Source organism: Triplophysa dalaica, chromosome 24 (genome assembly GCF_015846415.1).
Source record: "Triplophysa dalaica isolate WHDGS20190420 chromosome 24, ASM1584641v1, whole genome shotgun sequence".
NCBI lineage: Eukaryota > Metazoa > Chordata > Actinopteri > Cypriniformes > Nemacheilidae > Triplophysa > Triplophysa dalaica.
The window spans coordinates 6,461,927-6,485,696 of NC_079565.1; the positions used below are offsets into that span (position 1 = coordinate 6,461,927).

The 23,770-nt window shown below is 37.2% G+C and overlaps 3 protein-coding genes across 6 annotated transcripts in view; all 3 read right to left on the reverse strand.

Moving 5' to 3' along the window:
* The window catches only part of si:ch211-266k8.4 (carabin), a 28,844-nt gene extending 24,504 nt beyond the window's left edge, over positions 1-4,340 (reverse strand). For all 4 annotated transcript variants that reach the window (XM_056739266.1, XM_056739267.1, XM_056739265.1 and 1 more), the window contains exons 1-7: positions 4,104-4,340; positions 3,898-3,985; positions 2,666-2,773; positions 2,374-2,545; positions 1,554-1,679; positions 1,174-1,297; positions 403-472 (exon numbers count right to left, since the gene is read on the reverse strand). In XM_056739266.1, the coding sequence (XP_056595244.1) occupies positions 403-472; positions 1,174-1,297; positions 1,554-1,679; positions 2,374-2,545; positions 2,666-2,773; positions 3,898-3,985; positions 4,104-4,243 (828 nt within the window). In that variant the 5' untranslated portion in view covers positions 4,244-4,340. The remainder of the gene's footprint in view (positions 1-402; positions 473-1,173; positions 1,298-1,553; positions 1,680-2,373; positions 2,546-2,665; positions 2,774-3,897; positions 3,986-4,103) is intronic.
* Positions 4,341-6,647: 2,307 nt separating this feature from the next.
* Positions 6,648-15,225, reverse strand: smc1b (structural maintenance of chromosomes 1B). Its single transcript, XM_056739157.1, is given in 26 exon segments — positions 6,648-7,032; positions 7,160-7,270; positions 7,350-7,419; positions 7,579-7,730; positions 7,883-8,037; positions 8,209-8,365; positions 8,451-8,546; positions 8,677-8,830; positions 8,923-8,998; positions 9,001-9,067; positions 9,225-9,366; positions 9,445-9,551; positions 9,784-9,900; positions 10,031-10,168; positions 10,292-10,438; positions 10,644-10,829; positions 10,977-11,162; positions 11,262-11,469; positions 11,748-11,830; positions 12,355-12,495; positions 12,732-12,990; positions 13,176-13,414; positions 13,507-13,710; positions 13,796-13,908; positions 14,462-14,650; positions 15,016-15,225. Coding segments are annotated over 26 exon segments (3,693 nt in total). The 5' UTR covers positions 15,125-15,225; the 3' UTR covers positions 6,648-6,945.
* Positions 15,226-15,878: 653 nt separating this feature from the next.
* Positions 15,879-23,673, reverse strand: LOC130414666 (uncharacterized). The gene is made up of 22 exons (XM_056740680.1): positions 23,290-23,673; positions 23,072-23,147; positions 22,584-22,718; positions 22,307-22,405; positions 22,085-22,186; positions 21,893-21,994; positions 21,292-21,411; positions 21,104-21,200; positions 20,831-21,030; positions 20,666-20,750; positions 20,195-20,365; positions 18,815-18,938; positions 18,646-18,727; positions 18,428-18,562; positions 18,202-18,300; positions 18,006-18,107; positions 17,832-17,933; positions 17,634-17,744; positions 16,803-16,893; positions 16,455-16,654; positions 16,283-16,367; positions 15,879-16,119 (listed from the first exon to the last, which is right to left on the reverse strand). Exons 1-22 carry the CDS (start codon positions 23,340-23,342, stop codon positions 15,932-15,934), a joined length of 2,559 nt encoding a protein of 852 aa, XP_056596658.1. The 5' UTR covers positions 23,343-23,673; the 3' UTR covers positions 15,879-15,931.
* Positions 23,674-23,770: the final 97 nt, after the last annotated feature.

The window sequence follows — 23,770 nt, forward strand, 5'->3', positions numbered from 1 at the left end:
CCTAAATACATGTAGAAATATTACTGTTGTATTGCTTAAAAGTAACTATGAACTTGTTCTATTTGCAGTATTTGAGGTCTGAAGAAATACAGAGCATCTATTCTGTCATTTTGACCTGTTTCTCCAGTGTTCATTTTCTGCAAATAAATGCAAGTAGAAACAATACTCTTGTTTGAAATTTGGCAGAGATATTGTTAGTGGTTCACAGAATGAAACAAAATGATTAATTTACCTAAACACCTAAAAACTGATATGGTCCCTAAATTTTTTCCCGACTGTATTTTAACGTAACTTCTATTCATTCTTTTTTTATTCTTATACATAAGCTAGTTGGCCACACATTAGCTACGTAAGGCATAAACAGGACTTAATTCTTACCAAACTTTAGACCTCAATTCTTACCAAATGCTGAAAGAGCAGTGGTGTTCTGTGCTTCAGGAGTTCATGAAAAACCAAAGCTTGATGTTGAATCCTAAACAAATAAAAATAAAATTTTAAACTATAGCTCACCCCGAAATTGAACTTACCCTCATGTCTTTTGAAATCTGTATACATTTCTTATTTCCATACAACACAAAAGGAGTAATATACCAAAAAATAAATGGTGACCACTGGCCATACCTGTCATGAACAAAATTTTAAAGCAAGACTTTCAGTTTTAAACAACTTCAATTTATTGTGTGGCTACAGGAAACTTGATATCTCTGCATTGCTCCTAAAATCTTGTATCTCCATATTACGTGATTTTTTATTTATTTATAAAAAAACAGCTAATTCGGACATTCAAGGTTTCGGAAGTACAGCAACAAAATACTGTATAGCACACTATTCATATTTTTAATCTTTCTTGTTTTCATTCACTCTCATTGTTTAGAAGAGAGGTACTTTGAAATTACACTAAAGTCCTTTGGTGTTCCACATAAAAAGAAAAAAGTAAGTTTATATCCCATTCACCAATTTTCAATTTTCTTTTTATATGAACCAGAGTTTATCTTAAAATTAGGTCTATTAGGTCTAAAGATCTTTAAAACTGGTAATTACGATCATTAACATCATTACCTTTGTAATTACCCTTAAAGCTAAAACTTGTCCTGTAAAAAGAAACTTTCCATATAAGGAAGCGTCTATGTGCATGTTTGATGTTCACACGGTACAGCTGAATGAAAGTCTCACTTTTTCACCGAAGAGTCAAACAGCTCCGACAGATACTTGGGCTTCTCTAGCAAAGCTACCATGGCCCAGAAAGCCTCTTCTTCAGACAGGATCATCAGGAGCACAGCAGCAATGTAGGACATCCCTAAGAGAAAAAACAGACCGTGACACATCACACAGTCCTATTGTGAAACGGAACAGCCTGAATATCAAGGGAAACATGCTAAATTAGCTTCTATAAAAAACTGAAAACATAATGCTGGCTGTGACACGCAACACACATGAGACGGCTCTTTTCTAGACCCTTGGGATTGTGGGTCAACAGGCAAAACACAGAGCGTTTGATATAAGGAGCTGATCTGATTTGATCAAGATTCATGAAACTATAAGGAGCTGATTACCTTGGACGTATCCGATCTGAGGATTATATCTGGCGTGTGCGGTGAGAACTCTAAAGAGTTTGGCTTGACCTTCAATGGCTTCAGGACGGTCTCCCATTAGTGTACGATGGGTTGGAAAGGACCTCCCTATACACAAATAAAAGTCTTACTGCTTTTAAACTGTATGTTTAATAAAAACGTCATAATAGTACTATAATAATAAGTTAAACTATATAACAAATCTAAGCCATTTAAATTCAAGATAATTTATTAATGATTCACTGCTTAAAATAAGTGCATATAAAAATAAAGGATTATGGAAAATCCAAAATGTCTAAATTTATTTATACAAATGTAAATGAAGTGTAGAGGGTAGAAGATTAAACCCAACCAGAAACACAATAGCAGATACAGTATATAAGGGTAAGAGTGAACATGCAGCGCCCCCATGTGGTTTTCTGTCAAATTTGCGTACAATGCGTGCCAAACTAATAAACCTCAGGAGACATATGTTCCACATGATTTCCTTCTTTCTAAATGACTCAACACACTTATACAACAGAAAATAATTACACAACTCCTAAAACTGCAACCATTTTCTTTTTACTATAACAAATTAGCACTTCTGAATTAGTTCAGAAACATATTGCACAAGGTTTTCTGTAATTTGATTACGGACATGTTCAGAAGTAGCGTACTAAAATAAAACACAGAATGCAGATTTTTGATGTGAATTAAATACCCGAAGGGCATGTTATAAAACTGCATTGAACACAGTATGCCAGTGATAACCAACTAGGGTACACTTGGTTTGAGTGCCCATCCAAAGGGACCAACTCACGTAGATCAAGGGCGATCTGTTTGAAGAGAGTCAGGTCAGGGCTGGGAAGACCTGAAGCCTGTCCGCTGCTGATTTCATTTTCCGTATCCACCAGAGAGTCTATGGTAGAGATGATACTATACTCACTGACACCTAGATCAACCAGTGGCTTACGAATTTCCGCCTGGCATGCCTGAAATAACCAATGTGGGTGTGTTAAAAACCAACACCACCTTGCTATAATTCATAGTATAAGTAAAATGTGACACTTTTTAAGTTTGGCATGAAAGAATATTAGTATTATATTGTGCACCTCATAATCAAATGAGCTGGATGCTCTCAGACTATCGATGTTCAGAAGACATTTCCAAACTCGTCCACGTATAGCTGGAGGAATGCCGATACGAATAAACCTCTCGATCTGATATTTGTGGGGAAAAAACAAAAACAATTAACAAAAGTATACAGATATTCAATCAGGTCATTTGAATGCACATTGTGTTATATATTGTAAAAATCCCTACAAATACCGTTATAAACCATTAACTGTCTACTATTAAAACCATCATGAAAGCCCTTTATAGTGTGTTTGGGACCTTATTCCAATAGGATTTAATGGTGTAACCCAACACATAACAAACAAAGGTCACTAGATAGTAGGGCTGTGCAAATATATAGATACATGTTATCGCAATATAAAAAAAATTCGATAGTGTATCGATAGCGAAACCTCTACTATCGATAATTTTTTTAAATCGTGTCATATACATATGGCCAAAAGTAAGTGGAAGTGAGCATGCCGAAAAATATAAGAACGCTTGAGCTTCCAAAGCTAATGTGCGAGTGCGCTTTGGTCTCAATAATAAGTCATGGAGTAATGAGTCATATAAAATAAATGTTGTTTGTATGCATAAGGCTGTAAATCACTTGACTACTGCAGTGCATTAGACGACAAGTTTATCCATAAAAGTCACAAGGACATTTGTTGTCCTTTAACAGATATGACACCAGCGCATTTACAGCACAGATGAACCAGGGGTTTAAACTACCGATGTTCATTTGAACTCTAACGCCCCACAACAGCCATGTGACTTACGAGACCCACGTCATTCCCCTGTGCGGCCCACTTGAGGGGCGCGATCCACAGTTTGGGAACCCAAACCTCTGTTTTTAAGTTCCATACATAGCACATAATGGCCACTCTGCATAAGTAAGGGATGTTTTTAGACTCATCCTTACGGAAAACCCCAAGTGGTGGACAGCATGTTGTATTTCTAACTCTACTTTTTACATTTACTGTTAAAAGTATTGCAATATATCGCAAATGTGTATCGTATCAGAGTACATAATATATTGTATTGTGACCCATCTTCTGGTGATATGTATCGTATCGGGAGGCACTTGCCGATACACAGCCCTACCAGATAGCACTAAAGCTTCCATTTAAACCAACCCAATGCCCATTAAACTCATTCAATCCTTCAGAATTTAAGCAATGGTTGCTATTTTGTTTTATTCAGTGGTTTTATAGGGAGAAATCCACACCTGATTCCTACAAATGAAACTGGATCCATTCCAGTAGCTGAGAAATTCACACAACTCCTTCACTTTCACAGGATTTGGCTGAGGATAGCTGAAAACAGACATCTGAACTGTCAGTGGTCAAATGTACAATAACTATTTGACACAGTATGGACAACATTCTGAAGATCAGAAATAAATGTAAAAGAATTGAGGAAAATCTAACTTACCTGTATTCGTGACATCTGTGTTGAAGCTTCTTGTCTCTCTTTTTACTGAGTGCAAAGCCAAATTCATCAAACCCTACACTGCTGCTGCGACGAGATCTGACGCTTTTGCCGCTGCTCGAGCTGCTTTTTCTCCTCAACATGATTTTGATATAAAAGTTTCAGTTTAAAAACATTTTAAGCGCTTTTCTTTCATCCGCGCGCACATCAAAACAAAACAAAAGTTTAACCGACGCTTGAATTCAGCGCCGGATTGCCACAATAAAACTAGATTTCAAAATAAAAGTCATGACGGGGCGTCCAGAATCAAGGCAAGAAACACTTAAATATGAAAATATTTCTCATGTTTAAATTGAAAATGATGAAGTAAATATTACACAAACAAATACAAGAAGGTTCATTTAGTTAGAAACCGATTTGGCGGTGCTGAGCGAGAAGCCGTGAGCAGCATTATACACAATTTTAAACAGGATTACTTTCGCATAACCTGTTTCTATAAACGTCCGCTTCTTGCAAAAACGCCCTTAGCTGTTATAAAATGCAATATAACCAGTGTTGTGTGTAACTAGTTACCAAGTAATTAGTTACTGTAATTTCATTACATTTCCCTTGGAAAAGTAAAGTCAGGGATTACTCTTGTTTTTGCTGTAATTTAATTAGTTACTTTTGATGTAATTACACTAAATACATTGTGTAACGTGTGTGCAATGTTGGAATTGACATCAAACTCACTTAATACTACTTTATGCAGTTTAATAATAATAATATTTTGAATTAATTAGGCTAAATAAGCCGTTTCATGTCCATCCTTGAATCACTTAACTAATCAGGTTAAAAAGGTTGATTAAGGATATAGAAAGTAATTAGTATTAAGTAACTAGATACTTTTTGGAGAGAGTAATTTGGACAGTAATCTAACTACACTATTGAATTTGTAATCAGTAACTAGTAATTGATTACTTTTTCAGAGTAACTTACCCAACACTGAGTACAACCCCTGCTTCTTTGGGCTTGTTGGTTTGATAAAACAGGGTTTTCCATATGCTTATCAAGACTTCATAAAATAAAGTGAATACATGTATATCTTGGGGTTGTAATGCGGTCAGCAGTTATAATTGGGGTATTTTATAATGGGTTATAACAAGGCTTAGCCAATCAGGTTCAAGCACCAGAACTTTTCTAATACAAAATCAAACACCGCCTGACATGCTTTTAGTCCTTTATTGAGACCTTTCACAGATTAGTTCAGTTTTCTCTATTGCACACAAAATGATTCTTTTAATTCACTCAATTGAATGAATGCATTACGCAATTCCACAATACAGTACAAATGCAAAAGAGCACATAGAAATAAAAGATTCACACACACACACGTGCTAACAGGAAGGCAAGACAGGTGTCATTTCAGATCACAGATTAGAAATATGTCATGCTTTTATTTGAGTTAGGTTTAAATTATAATTTAAAAAGAATCGGCAGGCCTCCTGGAGTCACAAACAAGGTTCTCAAGGTGTAGATTTCATCAACAGTGTGGGGGTGTATGAAGACTCCTACAGTAGATAGACCACAGTAAAAACAAGTAGGTATGTGTATTGACACACAATTACTTTTCTAACCCACTTTTCTTATTTCTCCACTCCTGAAATCGCTCTGAAGTTCCTCTGTTGTTGTGCCGAAGTCTTCCGGGTGGAAAAATAATCTGCATCGCACCTTCTCCAGAGCATGTACACCCATCAGCAGAAGGTCCTTCTCCCTTTCTAAGTCCCTCAGTTTCTTCACCTGCAAATAAAACAAGTTTCACTCTTAAATTGTGTGGATACTGTAAACTCACACTTTTGTAGAACACTTTTTTGTGTACTAGTGCTTGTTTTCATAGCTTCCTTAAGATCTTTTTGACCACTGGCAGAGTAAGCAAAATAAAATTAGATCACCATGTCTTTGTTAAGTAGTTGTGAACTTAAGTACTGTATTCCTTCAGAGCTGGGCGGGAATGTAGTAATGAATTGTGAATGAACTTCTAATGCGGGTGAGGGAAAATAAACATACAACAATGCTGAAAGTATTTGTGAAACTATCACAGATTACTTTTTAGACATGTAAAAAACACAGTTTAAGAAACTAGAAATGTACCAAACAGAAAGTTGTGTTTTACATTATCGTCACTGTTGCCTGATGGCTTAGCTAGAACAAAAAAAAACAGACCTAATCACATCAACATGTAAGGAAACAAACATTACAAATGAAATCCGAAAAATTGCACAACTAACCCAGAGGAAGAACCGTAAGGCATCCAGAGTGTTGAGATCGTTCCTGAGAGGGATGATTGCCACTGTGTAGGACGCCATTGGAAATGCTACACACAACTTACATTCTAGGACGGGGAGAAATTATTAGACCGAGGTGATGAGGCAGGGGAGGGTGAATAGAGAAAGAGTGCTGAATATTTTTTGTCAAACCCCACCCTGCTGAGAGGAAGATTATTGTGTACAGCTGCACCAGTGCGTTTCAGAGATTAAAGTGAACAAAGTAGAAAAGGAGGAACAAAACTACAAACAACAAGAATTTATTAAAATCACCATTCAACACTTGAAACAACACAATATTGCTTGAACATGAAACATTATCAAAGTAAAGATGTCACAGAACAATTTCAAAAACATTGAAATATCAATATAGTAACAATATAGTCTTCTAGGTTTTTTACAACTGATTTCACTGTTAACTGTTTCATAGCAATTCGTTCAAAAACATTGAAAAACAATTATTTTATTGAACATTGTTTCTTCCATTTAACAATGAACATTTTATTGTGTAAAATAACTTTGATTCTCCAATCCATTACTTCTTATTCTTTCTGACTGCCGTTCTCATCGTTCAGTGGGTAAGGGGTGAGATCCAGGGTGAGAAGACGGCTATACATGCATTCATCAAACTGTGAAGACAAGAATCAAATATCAAGAAACCAATTTTAAAAAAAATGTTTATTTCGCAACAATTAACCATGATGTGCTACTGTCAGTAAATGTCTGGTGAGTTATGCAGTGCGTGTCTGTGCTTACCATAGAATAAACCCCAATAAGAGCGTCTGCTCGTGAGTAAAACTCCTCTTTCAGGGAAATGACGATGATCTGACAGCTCTTACTTGACATCTCACGGAAAAATCCCGTAACCTGTCCGTCATAGTATTTCACTTGTGGTAAAGAACATAACAATTCATATGAGGCAATGAGATGGTCAGGCTGGTCTTACCTTGCCAATGTTTGTGTTGTCCAGGGCGGCATCAACCTCGTCCAGCACGAAGAACGGTGCGGGACGAAAGCTAAGATCAAACAAAACAATACAGATGATATTCTGTCAACATCTAACATGTTTTTTAACTTTGCTCATTTTTTTGGGATTGAACTTCATCCATTACATCTGTATTTACATACTTTGAGATACTTCTTTTCAGTAATTCAAACAGTTTGATCATTTTTACCTGTGAATGGCAAAGACCAGCGCGAGAGCAGCGATGCACTTCTCTCCTCCTGAAAGGTTGTCCATAGCCATGAAGCGTTTACCCGGTGCCACACAGTTATAATTGATGCCGCCCAGGTAAGGCTCATTTGGATTCTCAGCACTGAGAATGGCCTAGGAAGACCATCACATAAATACAAATAAAGTTACATGGTCCAGTGAACACGTGATTAAAGGAATTGGTCATTAAAGGATGAGCATGTTACTGAATCAGTTAAAGTTGATTAATGAATCAGTGAGAAAGAACAATGAACAGTAAGCCTGACCTGTGCACTGGAGTTCCTGCAGAGTCTTTTGTAGATCTGATCGATGACGACAGATATGTGCTCGAAACACTGGCTGAACAAATTAAAGCGTTTGGTCTTCACCTGCTCAAACTCCTGACTGCATGTCTTAGTGTTATGTGTGCTGTTCTTAAACGCTGCAGGTTATGAGAGTATGGAGGGGTAAAGACAGACATGATTAATACAGGGTAGATCAAATGTGCTATACAAATAAAGTTGTAAAAAATAAATTCCTTCTTAGTGTGTTCTAGAACCGCAACATCGTTTCTATAGTAACGATATGAAATTGTGTGTGCGTCTCTCTGTACCGTCCATGACTTCATGGAAGCTGTCCTTCACCTCTCTCATCTTCTCTAGAGCCTTCAGGTTTGGAGCACTGGATGTCATGATCAGACACTCCAGAGAAGAGACTTCCTCTTTGAGTTTCTCTAACTCAGCCTCCACTTCACTCTCTTCAGTGAGGGCCTACATACAAGCACACACATACACGCCTAGAGCACTTTGCCTCATCCACTATCATGAAATGAGATGTAGTAATAATGCATTCTACCTTAAGGGTCATGTCCAGTGCTGAATAATCAAACTCTATCTGTGCCTCTCGCTCATAAATGTCCAGCGTGCTGATGCTCTGAGACTCTGAGTCAAGCTGTGGTTGAGACGGTTTTGGTTATTACATTTTTATTTCGTGTCCTTTTTGGACATTGACAGCTTGTGGCCACCATTAACTGTAAATCTGTGAATATTTTTTAAAGTTTCATTTTTGGGAAATAACGCACCTCGATGTCACTGATGTCATCCAGTGATCCAGCGAGCAGTTTTAAAGGTAAGCCCTCTATCTTGCAAGCCAGAAGCAAGTTGTGTTTGCCGAGTCTCAGATGTTCCAGGGCGGCCTCAGCACTGATCACTTCCTTCTGAAGTTTTACTAGCACTCTGGTTAAAAAAAAAAAAGAACAATAAAAGGCAATGAAACATAATGATTTTAAGCATCATCTCATAGAAAACTCTTGTGTTCTAGTGCACACCTGGATTTCTCCTGGAGGCTTTTATTGTTCTTCTCAAGCTGAGCTTTTGCATCATTAACTAAACTCATCTTTCCCCCAGCTGGTTGTTTAGCTCTAGGATATTAAATTGTGTCTCCTCCACAGCTATCATGATTCTGTCCTCTTCCTGTGAGGTGGAGACCAGACACTAAGGCTTAACATACGAAAACCAAGACTGCACTAAAGTAAAAGACCACTTTAAAGACCAAATACAAAACGAGAGGATTCACAAACTGGTGATTAATTTGTATGACGGTTGTTTAAATTGGAGTGAGTCAGTTTGCCTCTTTCAGAGTGCTAATGGTTTTCTTTTCTTTGTGGATAGTCTCTTCCAGCCTCTTCATCTGTGTAACATGTTTCTCCAGCTGGGTCTGTTCATAGTCCAGCTGGGTGCTTAGACGAGTGCGTTGTGACTCAAACTGCAGGCTGGACATGAAGAAGATTTTATTAGCCAAATTATGTAGTAAGTGTGCTATTGATAGGCTGTTGTTGTGCTGGTCTTACCCCTTTTTCTCAAGCTCCTGTTGCAGTCTGAGATAATCCTGCTCATATTCACGGATGTTTGCCACACCGATCTCCGCACAGAAGTCTGCGAACACAACATCTTCCATCTGCAGAAGACAATAACAATTCACTTCAGAAATGCTAATATTACTAAAGAATATTAAGAAAAGTATAATGACTACACTCACAGTCTTGCTATTAGTTGATTATTATTTTATATTATTTTATGAGTAAAATGTCTAACATTTACTTTCACTAGAGAAGATTGTAGAGGTTATTTTAGATTTTATTCGTTTCCATGACTTTTCATGTTTCTCTGAAACCCTAAGATAGGATGACCTGATGGATTTGATCTCTGATGGCCTTCATCTCATTGTCCTTCAGCTCAACTGCCTGCGACTGAATCTCAACCTCAGCCTCAAGGTTAGAAAGCTCACTTCCAAGTCTAGAAATCTCCTGTAGCACACACACACACAGAAAAACAGAATTATGGCTGAAATGACAGATCATAGCTGTTCAAATATCATGCAAGGATGGGCGACTGATGTAAAGGCAGAAAGACGTGTATGTGTGCTGTGTGACTTGCCGCCTGACACGCTGGGATGTGCTTCTTGCGTATTGTGTCCAGTTCTGTGCTGGTGTATTTGAGGCGAGTCTGGATTCCCTGAGACTGAGCTCTGATCTGATTCAACTCTGCCTCCTTACGCCTCTGCTTCAATAGATCCTGCACACATCAGTAAACATACTGTACATACCAATATGGGTACCTTTCCTAGTAAAAGGTTATAATGTGTCTGAACAAGTTATGATGTGATAAAGCGACAAAAACAATCTCTTCATCACTTACCCGAAGCTCAGCTGTCAGATGCTCCTTCGTCTCCCTCAGTTTGTTCATATCTTTTTCCTCCCAGCGTCTAGCTTTGCTGCTCAGGTCCACAGCGCCTCCTGAGATCACCCCAGACTTGCGGAACATGGTGCCATCAAGGGCCACCGTCTATTCAACAATCCAAAATATATTAATAAGCACAAATATATATTCGCTGTTCAAAGTATGAGCTTTGATTTTATTGTCACTGAACTTTAATATGCTTAAAATCTTGGTCCAACAAAAGGAAAAAGAAAAGATTTCAACAATGACTAAGAATTGCCATGACAGCAAAGTTTGCAAGCACATAGTAAGCACAAGTAAATGTTCTCACCTGAAGGCGCTCAGGGCCATCGAAGGCAATGCGACAGGCTTCCTTCAGAGTCTCGCAGACCAGGGAGTTCCCACATACATACTGTACCACTCGCTTAAGTTGAGGGGCGTTCTGAGCGCACTGAACCACGTCCACAACCATCTTTGCTCCACGCACTTCCCTCAACCGCTCATTCAGTGGGCGTACCTGATGCATACATACAAAGACGTAAATATTAAAATTGGTGTAATACTGTCCTGTTGAAATGTTATGTTCTTACTCTGAATAAATTTAGAATAGAAACTCAAAAATCAAGTCACTAATTCTCCAAATGTTCTGTGCTTTTTCACTCACATCTATATAATCAATAGGAAGGAAAGTCTCTGGTTCGGCTCTTTCCTCTTTTAGAAATCTGATGCAGTCGTGAGCAACTTTGGCAGACGTTACAACAATAGCATTCATGTTCTTTCCAAACACTTTGGTGACGGCGAGCTGGTATTTCTTATGGATGGGCTGACACAGGTCAACCAGACGGCCATACTGAAAAGAGTCCAAAAAAGTTTAGCAGATACTTTCATTCTGTTGCCACTTGTTTTGAAACCACAAACTCAAAACCGTCACAGTAAAATGTTACAGTACCACCGTATCAGGGTACAGTCTTCTGAGGCTTTCCAATACTTCATTGCGTTTCTGCTGTCGTCGGCTCTCGTGGCTGTCCAGCCGAGCATTCTGCAGCTCTGTTATCACCAGCGCCAGCTCCACATTTACTTCCTTTATACGCACGCGGCCTCTCTCCAGCACCTCCACCAGATCCTCCTCCTGCTGATGATGCTCCTCCAGCGTTTTTCTGTAGAAAACATAACAATCTCATTAATCAGTTAATCATGACAAATCATTTGCTAAGATATCTATTCCAATTAGGATTGTGCAGTATTCTGGTATTCTTATCCAAGTTCAACAATTAAAAAACACTGTATTTCCGTGTAAACATTAATAATACAGTGAGACAGCAGCAGCAAGAACATCTTTGTGACCCATGCAACAAATGTAATGCTAACAGTTTAAATTTCAAAGCTCAGTTTGTTTTGAAATAGGATGAAATATAATGGTGCGCAAGTGACATACTTAGAAGTGTTGACGTACTCCTCCAGCTTTTCTGCTCTTCTGCTTAAATCTTCCAGCTTAGCTTGGGAGTGTTTAATATCGACCTGCAAAACAAATATGTTATAACTCAAGTAACTGGATTATTCCACTAGAACATATGATCATTTTACCATAGACTTTACATTTATTTGGAGGTAACATGCTATGTGAGGCACACTGACTTCTTTACACTGTTGAACGTCAATTCTCATGACTCTTCTCATGCTTAACATGGTAAACTTGTTTAAAAAAAGTGATTGATACACTCCCCCAGCACTCCAGGTTGTTTCAGAAAGTTTTTTTAAAGTCAGGATCCTTGTTTCGTGACAGTAGGTCCATAATTGTGTGCTCGTGATGATGTGTGCACATGCTGTAGTTCCGTCCCACTGCCTGCCTCCGGCAGCTCGCGTTTTTCCGGAAATAATCACACAGCTGTATCTCTTTTTAATAAATTTGATCAAACTAAATACTCTTCGAAGATACGACGTATGCAAAATTACTGTCTAGATACTCAAGATAAATATGTAAGAGGCATTAACTGAGTGTGCTACCCAATCTTTAATAAAATCAAATCAAGGACAAACCCCACCTGTATCTCATTTTTCCTCCTGAGGTCAAACTGAAGCTTCTCTGAGTTGGCCTGTACTTCCCTGTGCAGCTTTTCAGCGTTCTGATTTAAAATAGCCGTCCTCTTCCTGGCCAGCTCTTTAAGTTCCTTATAGCGCTCAATCTGCAACATAACATACGATATTTTTAAATGAAGCTTTATAATATGAATATAAAGTCGGTATAACAGGAAAATTGTTCCTAAACCTAATAAACAAGTGTTTTTTTTGGCAGGAAATATTAATTCATAATTTCACAGATTTTTGCAGTCCAATCGAACCTCAAAAATAAACTACAACATTTCACATTTCTGTTTTATTCTGAAATACTTCACATAACATGTTGCTCTCTCTGTTTTACCTGAGCCTCGTCTAGTTGCACACCGGCTCCTCTTTGAGCCTCCTCTTCCTCCATCTGCTTAACACAAGACCTCCAGCACCTCTCCAGCTCAACCGATTCTCTCCTTAGCTCCTCCAGTTCCTGCTCTTTTTTGGCATGCTGTGTCTGGTTCTTCTGAAGCGTTCTCCGCACATCCTCCAATTTTTGCTCATGATGGGAGGTGTTCACTTTGGATTTTATGTATTGAGGTCTCTGATGATTAAGAATTTGCTCCTGGGATCTGAAATGTGGATGTTAGGAAAAAATTCTGACTAATTATATCGATTTTAAGACATGACAACTTAATATGAAGAGTTTGGTAGTAATAATAATGTTTGCACAATAAATAATAGTACATTTAATAAACTAAATGTAATAAAGTATAATAATAATAATCTATGATTCTTGTCATTGTTTTTGTTTCACCTGATCTCCTTTTCCAGACGCTGAACGTCTCGGGTCAAGCGCCCATGTTCTTTTTTTTGAGCCTTCACGGTTTGTTCCCAGATGTCCAGGTTGCTATTTTGCTCAGACGCGGCCATCTGTTTATCTCTCAGTGACTCTGACAGCGCTTCAATTTTTTTCTCATTGTGGAAGAGCTGAAAGAGCATCAGCTGGAGTTTATGTTCTCTGACTTCATCCACCAGTGCCTGATATTTTTCAGCCTAAGTCGAAGATAACAACATCATGAGCACAGCTGTCATGGAGATCTTCGGCACCATATCTGATCAGCTAGAAAAAACCTGTTGCATAATACCTCAGTCTTATCCTTAAAGACCTGTTTTTTCTCAGCTGTAGCTGCTTTCTTCTTATTAAAGTGGAACTGGGTGTCTTCTTTGGCCTTCTGCAGGGCTGCAAGCTTGACGTCATATTCCTCGTTTAGCTCTTGGGAGTTGCTAATTCGTTCAAACATCTTTGTCCTCTCTTTAGCGTTCATCATGGCAATGGACTCCACAGCACCCTAAAATGCATGTGTATCTATGTTATTAAATTACACGTTAAGTGCTCATCATTTTATGACTGACAGCAAAAACTCCAAGAAGCACCTGATACACTAGGCAGTTCTTCGCTTTCACCACAATGCCAATTTTCTCCAGGTCGCGAGTGTATTTGGCCAAAGTAACCTGCTTACCATTCACACGATACTCAGAGGATTCCCCTGTAAAAGTAAACCATACACACATATACGTATTACGTACATTTCATACAATTCATCTGATAGAACACACACTGGCCTTACACAAAGACAATAAATTAGTCTGAATGTGTGATAATGTGAATAACACTGTGAATGGCATTAACAACATTTAACATCCCAAAGGAAAATGTTATGCCTTAGAGGTTGCTCTTTCATAGCACAAGAGATCTGATTGAGTTCTCAGTTGTGTTACAGTACCATAATCGAGGTAAATAGGTAAAGAACAGGTAAATAATCTATATTTTAGTACTAGCATGTTGTTTCTACAGTAGCCCTAAATGGACACACTGCTCTACATAGCACGTTTTGTAAATACATTATCGAAAGAAGTGAACTGTGGCGAGAGCCTAGGTAGGGGTGAGCCATTGGTTGCAATTCGCAACATCACCACTAGATGCATTGCTCCTTTGATGAAAAATCTTCAATAATTTTGACTTTTGATGACACGCTTGGCAAATCTGTGCTCAGCTTGTAAAATACGTATGGGATACTTATTGAGATCATTCACACTGACCTAAGATGCTTCTACTGAAGACCATCTCCTCATCATTGTCTCCACAGTAGATCATGGTCACGCTGGCAGAGGTGGAGACAGGCTTGCCGATGTGGGCACCATGGATGAGATCTCTTGTGTGTTTCACACGGAGGTTAACCGCCCTCTCTCCCATCACAAATCCAAGAGCATCCATCACATTAGATTTGCCTTGAAAAGAGAAAACCAGCAATACTATCATACGCTGTACAAAAGACTGAACTTATATACATATACAGAATATCATATATTTGACAATAATGGCTTTTAAATTGAAAATAATATCATTTAGATTTCAGATTTTACAGCATTCACGACACTACAATCAGTTTTGTAATATAAAAAATGATCAGGATAACTTACACGTAATACATATTTAATACACTGATAACGACACAACCTAACATTAGCTACATTTTTATTAAATATATGTCAGAGGAAATTAAGTTACACACATTTGGACGGATAAATGCACTGATTTGATTTGTTTAGAGCTAGCTAACGATACCTGGTTCATAATACCAACTTAGCCTTACCTGATCCATTAGTACCAATTATACAATTAAATCTCTTAAATGGACCAATTGTTTGCTTTCCTCTCCAAGACTTGAAATTTTCCACGTCTAATTGTTTTAAGAAGCCCATTTTTCGTTAAACTTTGGATAGAAAAGACACCTGACTGAAAATTACTGACAGAAAAAGTACCAAGTGACGGCGGGAAAGCGCTGCGTCATGTGATGAATCTGTGATCTCCTTTCTTGAAAAAATGACTCTCTAAATACAGTTTAAATGTATACATTATTTTTGACAAACACTCACTTAATTAAAGTATTAAAGATACGTTTACATTTTGTAGTGTTGGAGCTTTCAAGAAATATATTAATATATAATATCATAATGATTTTTCATTTTAGACTAATCTCTAACAATAAAAGCCCTTTATGTAATTTGCAACGTTTGTTACAAAAAATGTACCACAAAATATATGCATATCATATACGTTTATATTTTCTAAAATATTTTATATATGGGATTTTTCACTTTATTATAATGTAAAAAATATTTTTAGTCTTTTATTTTGTCTTTTAGCCTGCCACTTTTTACGCTTCATGAAAAGCAGGTAAATGTTGCCCCCTATTGGTTAATATGTGCTTGAACCACCAAACACAACAGCTATTACTGTCCAAAAGTGACATTTGTCCCCTAAATTGAATTAATTACAAAGGAGCTAAATAAAATGTTTTATTAGTTTTCTGAGAATTTGGCTTGCCTGCATTGTATATAGATTAAATGCTATAATATTATTTTAATATACAGTAGAAACAAGGTGCATAATTTTGATTTATGCTATAAATGTGATCATAAAACTAAATCAAACAGACCCAATTAAACAGATAAATACAGTTTTTTGGGAACTTTTATTTCTAGTTTCAATAGGTTTGGACTATACTCTCAGTAAGGATGATCACGAACATATTCCATGATGTTTTTGAGAGCAAGCCAAGTCTCCTCTGCAGTGGGAATAATTTGTTTGGCAGGTAAGATGAAACCATAGAGGCCAGTGTCACGCAGCTCAAAAGCAAAGGAATATTTGATGCCGATGTCGTAAGTCCAGTCGATGCTTCCTCCACTTGCTGGGTCTTGAATGAAACAAAGAAATATTCAGAATGAGAGAACATACAGTAGGTTGTATTTCACAAAGCCGGTGTAAAGCAAGATGCTTCATCAATAATTTTGGACCATTGTAATGATAAAGTAATGCATTTTAAGTTTCATGACTTCACGGGCATGCAAACAACTTACAGATAATATTGCAGATGCTTCCAACTTGATATTTGGTGTTATACAGAGAGGTGAGTGCATTGGCAGCACTGGTGCCTACAGTGTGCTACAATAACCCAAGACAACCATAAGTACGATTATTTAAGACAAACTACATAATACTAGCAGAAAGCGTGTATGTGAATTAGCTTACAAGCTCAGGCTGGTCAGGAATATCTGTGCAAGTGTAGCCATGGGGATACATTAAGAGTTGGGAGTAAGAGTGAATGGAGATGAAGGATTTGAAGTTGCCATGGCCATTGACAAGGTCCACAACGTTTTTCACTTCAATCTCAGAGTTGGCATAAGGGCCATGGTAAGAGTCAGAGCAGGGATTATTGCTGGCACCAACCCCTAGGAAAAATAAACAGAATTGTTATACATTAGCATTACATTTATGCACTTGGGAGAGTTGATGAACATATATTTATCAAGATCTGTGTTTCTTGATATTTGAACATACAACCAAGTACTTCAATTAGAGAGAATGACATACACATACCTCCAAAGCCAGCGTCCCAATTTCTGTTTGGGTCAACACCAATGCAGGAGGAGCCAGAATTCACAGAACGAGTCTTACGCCACATACGGTTCTAAAGTTAGAGCGAAAGGAAATGCTAGGAAAAGTTCAATTAACTTCTGTTAAGTTCATTAAAGTGCTCTTAACAAATTTGACAACTTTACAACACACCCCTTCTCATAAACCTGCCTTCTAAAGACTGTCAGCCAACCCGATTTTAGCTTTCATGCACATCCGTGCTGAAAAAACCCAATAGAAACCATCACAGAAATTGTAATGGTTTCCATTAACATATCATGATGACCCATTCGCTCTTTCCATTAAAACCATCACAAAATTCACATTTGTTGTGTGTTTTGGGAATTATTTCAATGGGATTTAATGGTATTTTATTGGTTCACATCTGCCAGGTAACATCCCACTAAAAGAACACATAGTTTCCATTAAAACCAATGCAATTCTCATTAAAACCATTAAATCCATTACATTTTCTATGACTTGGGGTTTATTGTTTTTTTAGCAGATGTAAAGCTACTAAAAGGTTAAGAGCAAATATGAAGCAAAGCAATGTTTATTGAGCCTAACAGGAATTTTGTAACTATTTTTATAATGTGAATCGTACAAAAGTGTTCGAATATAAGAGAAGCTCCTTCCCTAACATCACTGAGATAGATGTAAATCGTACTATAACGTACAAACGAGATCATACTAATTCATACAAAATAGACACCTCTTAAATACGTTCCCATGAGAGGAATTGCCATGAGCGTGTGTTGGATAAATCCATATTTGTATGTTCACACAGTTTCTTACACTGGTATGAGTAAATACGTATCCGTCAGGGTTGGTTGCAATCATCAAGAAGATGTCCATTTGACCAAGAAGAGCAGTGACGGAGGCATCGACACTATAGTCTGTAGCAATCTAGAAGCACACAAATGTAATTTCAGAGGATTGAAAATGTTTTATTTATTGATTTGAATGTTAGCACTCTGAGCTCAGCTCGCTTACCTTGTTGGCAATCCACACTAAAGAAGCCAGACTGACCCATTCTCTGGAGTGGATTCCTGAATCAACCCAGATTGCTGGTCGATTCACACCACCAGTGCTGAACTGGAATCAATGTATGTTTATGAAACCAAGAAAGTTTTTAGATCCTCTGTGTATTGCTTGCTAAGACTTTACCTTGAGAGCATACATAGGGCGATTCTCATAAGAGTTGCCGATCTGCACTTTGGAGACCAGGTTTGGGTGACTTGCAACAAGGCTGTCCATGAAACTGTAAATCTAAAGTTAATCAAAATATTCATTTATTTCATTCATTTTGTCATGCATGCTGCTTTTGTTTGGCATACTTCTACTGTATGTGTCTACTACTTACTTCATCCAGGGTGTGGTAAGCACCAAAGTCGAAGCTCTTGGTACTGCGCTCCATCGCTGCGCTTCTCACCATCTCAGCTTTCTCCTTATCCAGAAGTTCCTGCGATAACATAAAGCATTGGAATTTACTGTCACTTTGAACAATAATTTTTAATATTGACAAAACAGCATCTAGCTTTTTATTTCTTGGATATTTGGATTTTCAGCCTGGCTCTTGAATCTCTCACCTGCACGTTGTTGACCATGACTGTGAAAGGGATCTTGTTTAAAGTAAGGAAGTCTTTAACAGCGTACAGACTGGCACGAGGCACACGGACGTCAACTGGCAGGTCGGTAGAGAGCCCATGGGTCCAGAAATCCAGCTATATAAAATTACTTTTATAATGTGCAAAGATCTTCAATTGAAAGCTGTCAATAGTGATTTAAGAGATGAAGACCATCATACCCCCTGATGCACATCTCCTTCCAGCTCTATCAAAGCCTTAAGGTGATCCTTGGTTTCCGCACGGATTCTGAGAACTTGGTCTCTATCAAGAAGTAAAAAAAAAGGTGAGAACTTGTATATTTAACAACGATACGTTTGCTCAAATACTGATCTGTTTATTTGAACGTACCCATTAAAGAGTTCCTCACAGTGAACTGCAACCAGTGCAAAAACAGCTAGAAAGAGCCTCATGTTCTCCTGTTCCTGCAAATGATCTATGTGACTTCCTTTCTTTGCTGAGTTGTTCTTATACACTCAGTCACACATGCTGAGTTCTCAGTCATATTACACAATCAGTGCTGATGCAAGTTTATTTGACTTGGTTCATTATGATGGTACTGCCAATCTGTTCCAGGTGTTTATTGCTGCATGTTTCTCAGAGATCATAAAATTAGGCAAAAAACAAGTGAAAAGATGTGAAAATTCACACGACAGTCTAAGACAGATACAAGGAATGCTTCTCATGTTGAAAGCCAAGAACAGATATGTTCCCTCTCTATATATATACCACAGTCTGTTTGAATACTCGATTCTGATTGGCTGGAATGTCTGCATTAAAAGCGTTTAATGCACAGGTAGTTCGAGTCAGTTTATCAACATATGTTTTACCTGTCTGATCCAAAATTGCACTGTTAACATCAATAACAGCTTTACTTTAGAAAATGACCATGGTATAAGCAGGATAATCCATGTCTAGCCTGGGCAACCACCCGACGCAAAGATACCTATATACACATATTATGTTATTATATAAAAACTGCTATTCATCATTAAAAATAAAAGTTTTGTCATTATTTATTCATGCTCATGTCATTCAAAACATGTTTATGACTCTTCTTCTGTGTAACACAAAAGAAGATATTTTCAGAAATGTCTCAGTGGTTTTGTGTCCACACAATGAAAGTAAATGGCGTCCAGTGTTATTTGGTTACCAACATTCTTCAAAATATATTTTTTCGTGTCACCAAGAAGAGGTTTGAAGAAATTAAGAGTGGATAAATAATTTGTTTGCTTTTGTGTGAACCATTTCTTTAAGGCATACACAATTAACACACTTGCCCTAATATAATGCATACAATTTGTGTGGCTATAATGCTAGAAGTTTTCGTAAATTAGTGGTAATTTTTAGGTCAAAATTCAATGTCTAAAAATGTGAGAAGGCCTTTAAAACCTTTACCAAAAGAAAGTGATTAATTAAAAAAATATTTTGTAAAAGAAAACTTGATTAGTTATTCTCACAAATTCTCACCTTAGATTTCAAAGGTAAAACTTATTTGGAGGAAAATATGAATATGACTAAAAGCTGTTTATATGTATGTCTTTATTTTTGACACATGTTTTTAAAAGATAAGAGGGGACAACAAAATGTAAGTACAATACAAGTAACCATTTGTTTGTTTCATCTGCTTATCTTGTAATTTAGCACAGGTGTACATGTCGTAACAAATACGCCTCCTTGAGCTTTATTAGAAACTTCAAGAGATTGCAAATTCATCTTAAGGTTTATCACAAGCATATTCCATAATGTATTTGATAGCAAGCCAGGTCTCTTTTGAAGTTGAAAGAATCTGATCGGCAGGCAAGAGGAATCCAAATTCGCCGGTGTCACGCAACTCAAAAGCAAAGGAATATTTGATGCCACGATTGTAAGCCCAGTCAACACTTGAACCACTAGCTTGTTCTGTTATAAAACATGAAGACATTAGTGTTTTACTACTGGTTACGTCCATTTCTTAGGACTTTTAAGGTCGGTTTATAGCTAAAAGGGGAAGCAGCAGTCGGTTATAGAAATATTTGGTAAATGTTTCTCAAGCTTAAAGTTTACATAACAATATTACGAAATACCAACACAAACACAAACAAGACCATTGCTATCTGATTAAGTTTACAGTTTTGAACATAAATATAAAAGTTTTGAAAGCATTATGTAACCATGCAAAATGTAGAATAGTGAAATGTGTGAACAGTGTAATTGACTTACCAATAGTGTTAAAAATACTGCCAACTTTGTAGACGGTGCCATGCCAGGAGTTGAGAGCTTTGCTTGCAGATACGGCGATACTGTCCTAGGGTACACATCATTTAAAACAAATTGTCAGAAAAAAGTCATATACAGGAGGATTGTTTTGTATGCAGATTGACTTACAAGTTCAATCTGGTCGGGAGGGTTTGTTCCAGTGTTACTGTAGGGATACATCAGAAGCTGTTTGTATGAGTGTAGGGTAATGAAAGATTTAAAGTTGCCGTGACTCTCAATCAAGTTGGCGATATTTTTCACTTCAATCTCAGAATTAGCAGAAGGGCCGCGATAGTCTTCGTCACAGGGCTTATCACTGGCTCCAGGGCCTGAGAGAAGATATTAAACAGATCTCATTTTTCTGTAATAGTTAAACAAGAGAGAATGACAATATCAACGTACCACCAAATGCTGCATCCCAGTTCCGATTGAGGTCAACTCCAAAGCATTTGGGGTCAGAGGTCACAGAGCGGTTTTTACGCCACAAACGATAAAATGACTAATGAAAAATGAACAATTAACAAAAATAAGCAATGTCATTATTCTGAACATTTATTTGTTTTCACGCAAACTAATTATTAATTGCTTACGGATGAGGACTTGTGGGTGAAGACATATCCATCAGGGTTAGCCACAATCAACAGGTAGATATCCATTATACCAAGGATTTTTGGGACAGGGGCACGGTTACTTGCATAGTCTGTGGCAATCTATAATTCAAAAGGATCGAGTTTAAAAAATTGTAAGTCAGTTCTTATTTTGGTGATTGTCAAATGTTGCTCAAACACCAACGAGTCACATTGTGGTTTCATTTATACTTCCTTATGGGTTTTTTTAAACATGTTTTTAACCCCTTGCAAAAAAAAAGATGATAAAATTAAAAAAGACGAAAGAATCAATTTTATTATTGCTAAGCATCAACATAGTTATCAAGAGATTATTTTAAATCATGATCAGGAATATTACGTAAGGCTATTCGTGTGCAGAGGTAGCCAGCATATAAATGGAATATGTGAACGTGTAAGACATCCTTTTTTTCAATATAGAAAAATACAGTCTTTCATAAAAAAGTACTTTTGAAATATGTTTAAAATGATGGACACTTGCATGACATTTGGTGCTTTGCAACAACAACAGTGCAACAAAGTAATAAATAGAGAAAGAAATACTAAATGAGAATTGAGAAATGACCTGGTTGGCAATCCACACTGCAGTTGCATGGGAAATCCACTCCCTAGAGTGAATTCCAGCATCAATCCAAATCGCTGGTTTATTCTCTCCACCTGTGCTAAACTGGATTCAGTGTGAATAGATTTTATAACTACACAAATATTAGTCCGTAATTTGTTTTGATATCCAAATAATGTGTTCTGTTTACTCCACCTTAAGGGCATACAAGGGGCGGTTCTCATAAGAGTTGCCGATGTGCACTTTAGACACGACATTAGAGTGATTGGCAACAAGAGTGTCCATCCAACTGTTAATCTGAAGAGGTTCATTAAAACATTGTTAGACCCGTAAACGCATAAGACTTATATCACACATTTTGTTTTGCATCAGTTTATTTGCAACTTTTTTTAAAGCATCCGCAATGTGTGAACTCACTTCATCCAGGGTGTGATAAGCATCAAATTTGAAGCTGTTGGTCCTGCGCTCCATCGCTGTGTTACTCATCATCTCTGCTTTCTCCTTCTCCAGAAGTTCCTGAGACACAGTAAAAATTATTACCAACAGATTTTAAACCAAATGACATTATAGTTTTGATAAACTTGTAAAAAGTATTTGGATTTCAAGTTGAGACTGATCTTCTACAAGCACTGTAAAGCAGCTTCATTGTGTCTTTTGAAATTTTTGTTACAAGCAGGGCTCCTGAATCTTTTACCTGCACGTTGTTTATCATGACTGTGAAGGGGATCTTGTTTGCACTGAGCAAGTTTTTGACAGCATACAGACTGAGATGAGGTACACGAACGTCAATAGGCAGATCGGTAGAGATGCCATGGGTCCAGAAATCCAGCTACAGGATCACATAACATGTATAGTCCATATTTTGAGTGTGATTCAAATAAATAAGATGAAACTTCATCATCATTGTTTGAGTTGTTGTTAGTAGCTGCCTGGTTTATTTCAATAAAATATAGTAATAAAATTGCAGTCTGAAAAACATATGGATTGTTAAAGTGAAGCTATTGAAATACACAAGGGGTAATACATATATATATATATATATATATATATATAAATATTCTACCATCTGTACCATATAAAATACTTTTTCATTTGATTTCAAGTTATGCACTTCCTGAAAATGTTTGAGCGAAGAATTTGTGTAGCAAAATTCTTGATCAAGAACAGTAAAAATAGACATACTCCCCGATTCTGTTTCAACTCGTTTAAAACCTCAAGGTGACCCTTGGTTTCTGCATGGATTCTAAGAACTTGGTCTCTGTCAAAAAAAGCAGATCTTTTGTTAAATGAGATCAAATTAAAATATGATGTAATAATTATAACTATGACAAAAAAAAGAATACAGGCGACATATACAATTATGCTGAATCTTGAAGGTGTGGGCTATTATCTCGACTTACCCCTTGCAATAAACTGCGAGCAAAAGTGTAAAGACAGCTAGAAAGAGCCTCATGTTGTCCTGTGCAAAATGAAGTCTACTGTAGTACTTCCTGACCCATGAGCTGCTTATACACAAGTTCTATCAATCATGTGCTGATTCAAGTGAACATGAACTAATCTTTGACTGTGTGTTTGTTCCAGATGTACATTGCAGCATGTTTCTCAGTGACTCTAAAGTATAATAATTGGAAAGGTTTCAACTCATGTGACAATTCTCATGAGAGTTTTTTCACAGTCTTTACCAAATTCTTGGTTTCTAGCTTCGACAGTTTAAGACTGCAGGGAGTTAGTTTTTTATGTAAAAACATGATCAACTGTCCTAGGAAATCCCAAATACTACAGAATATATTTTTCAATAAATAACTTTTAAGAGTAGATAAACTTTCAAAGTGTACACCAGCCTTGTGTACAGGAAAACAGGGGCGGAGTGTTAGGAGTGTT

Coding starts and splice junctions, on each gene's coding strand:
- LOC130414666 (XM_056740680.1), bottom strand. CDS start 23,342: ATGAGGCTCTTTCTAGCTGTCTTTACACTTTTGCTCGCAGTTTATTGC. Junction 18,108..18,201: donor CTTACCACACCCTGGATGAA/GTAAGTAGTAGA, acceptor GATTAACTTTAG/ATTTACAGTTTCATGGACAG. Junction 16,894..17,633: donor ACGTATTTACTCATACCAGT/GTAAGAAACTGT, acceptor CTCTAACTTTAG/AACCGTATGTGGCGTAAGAC.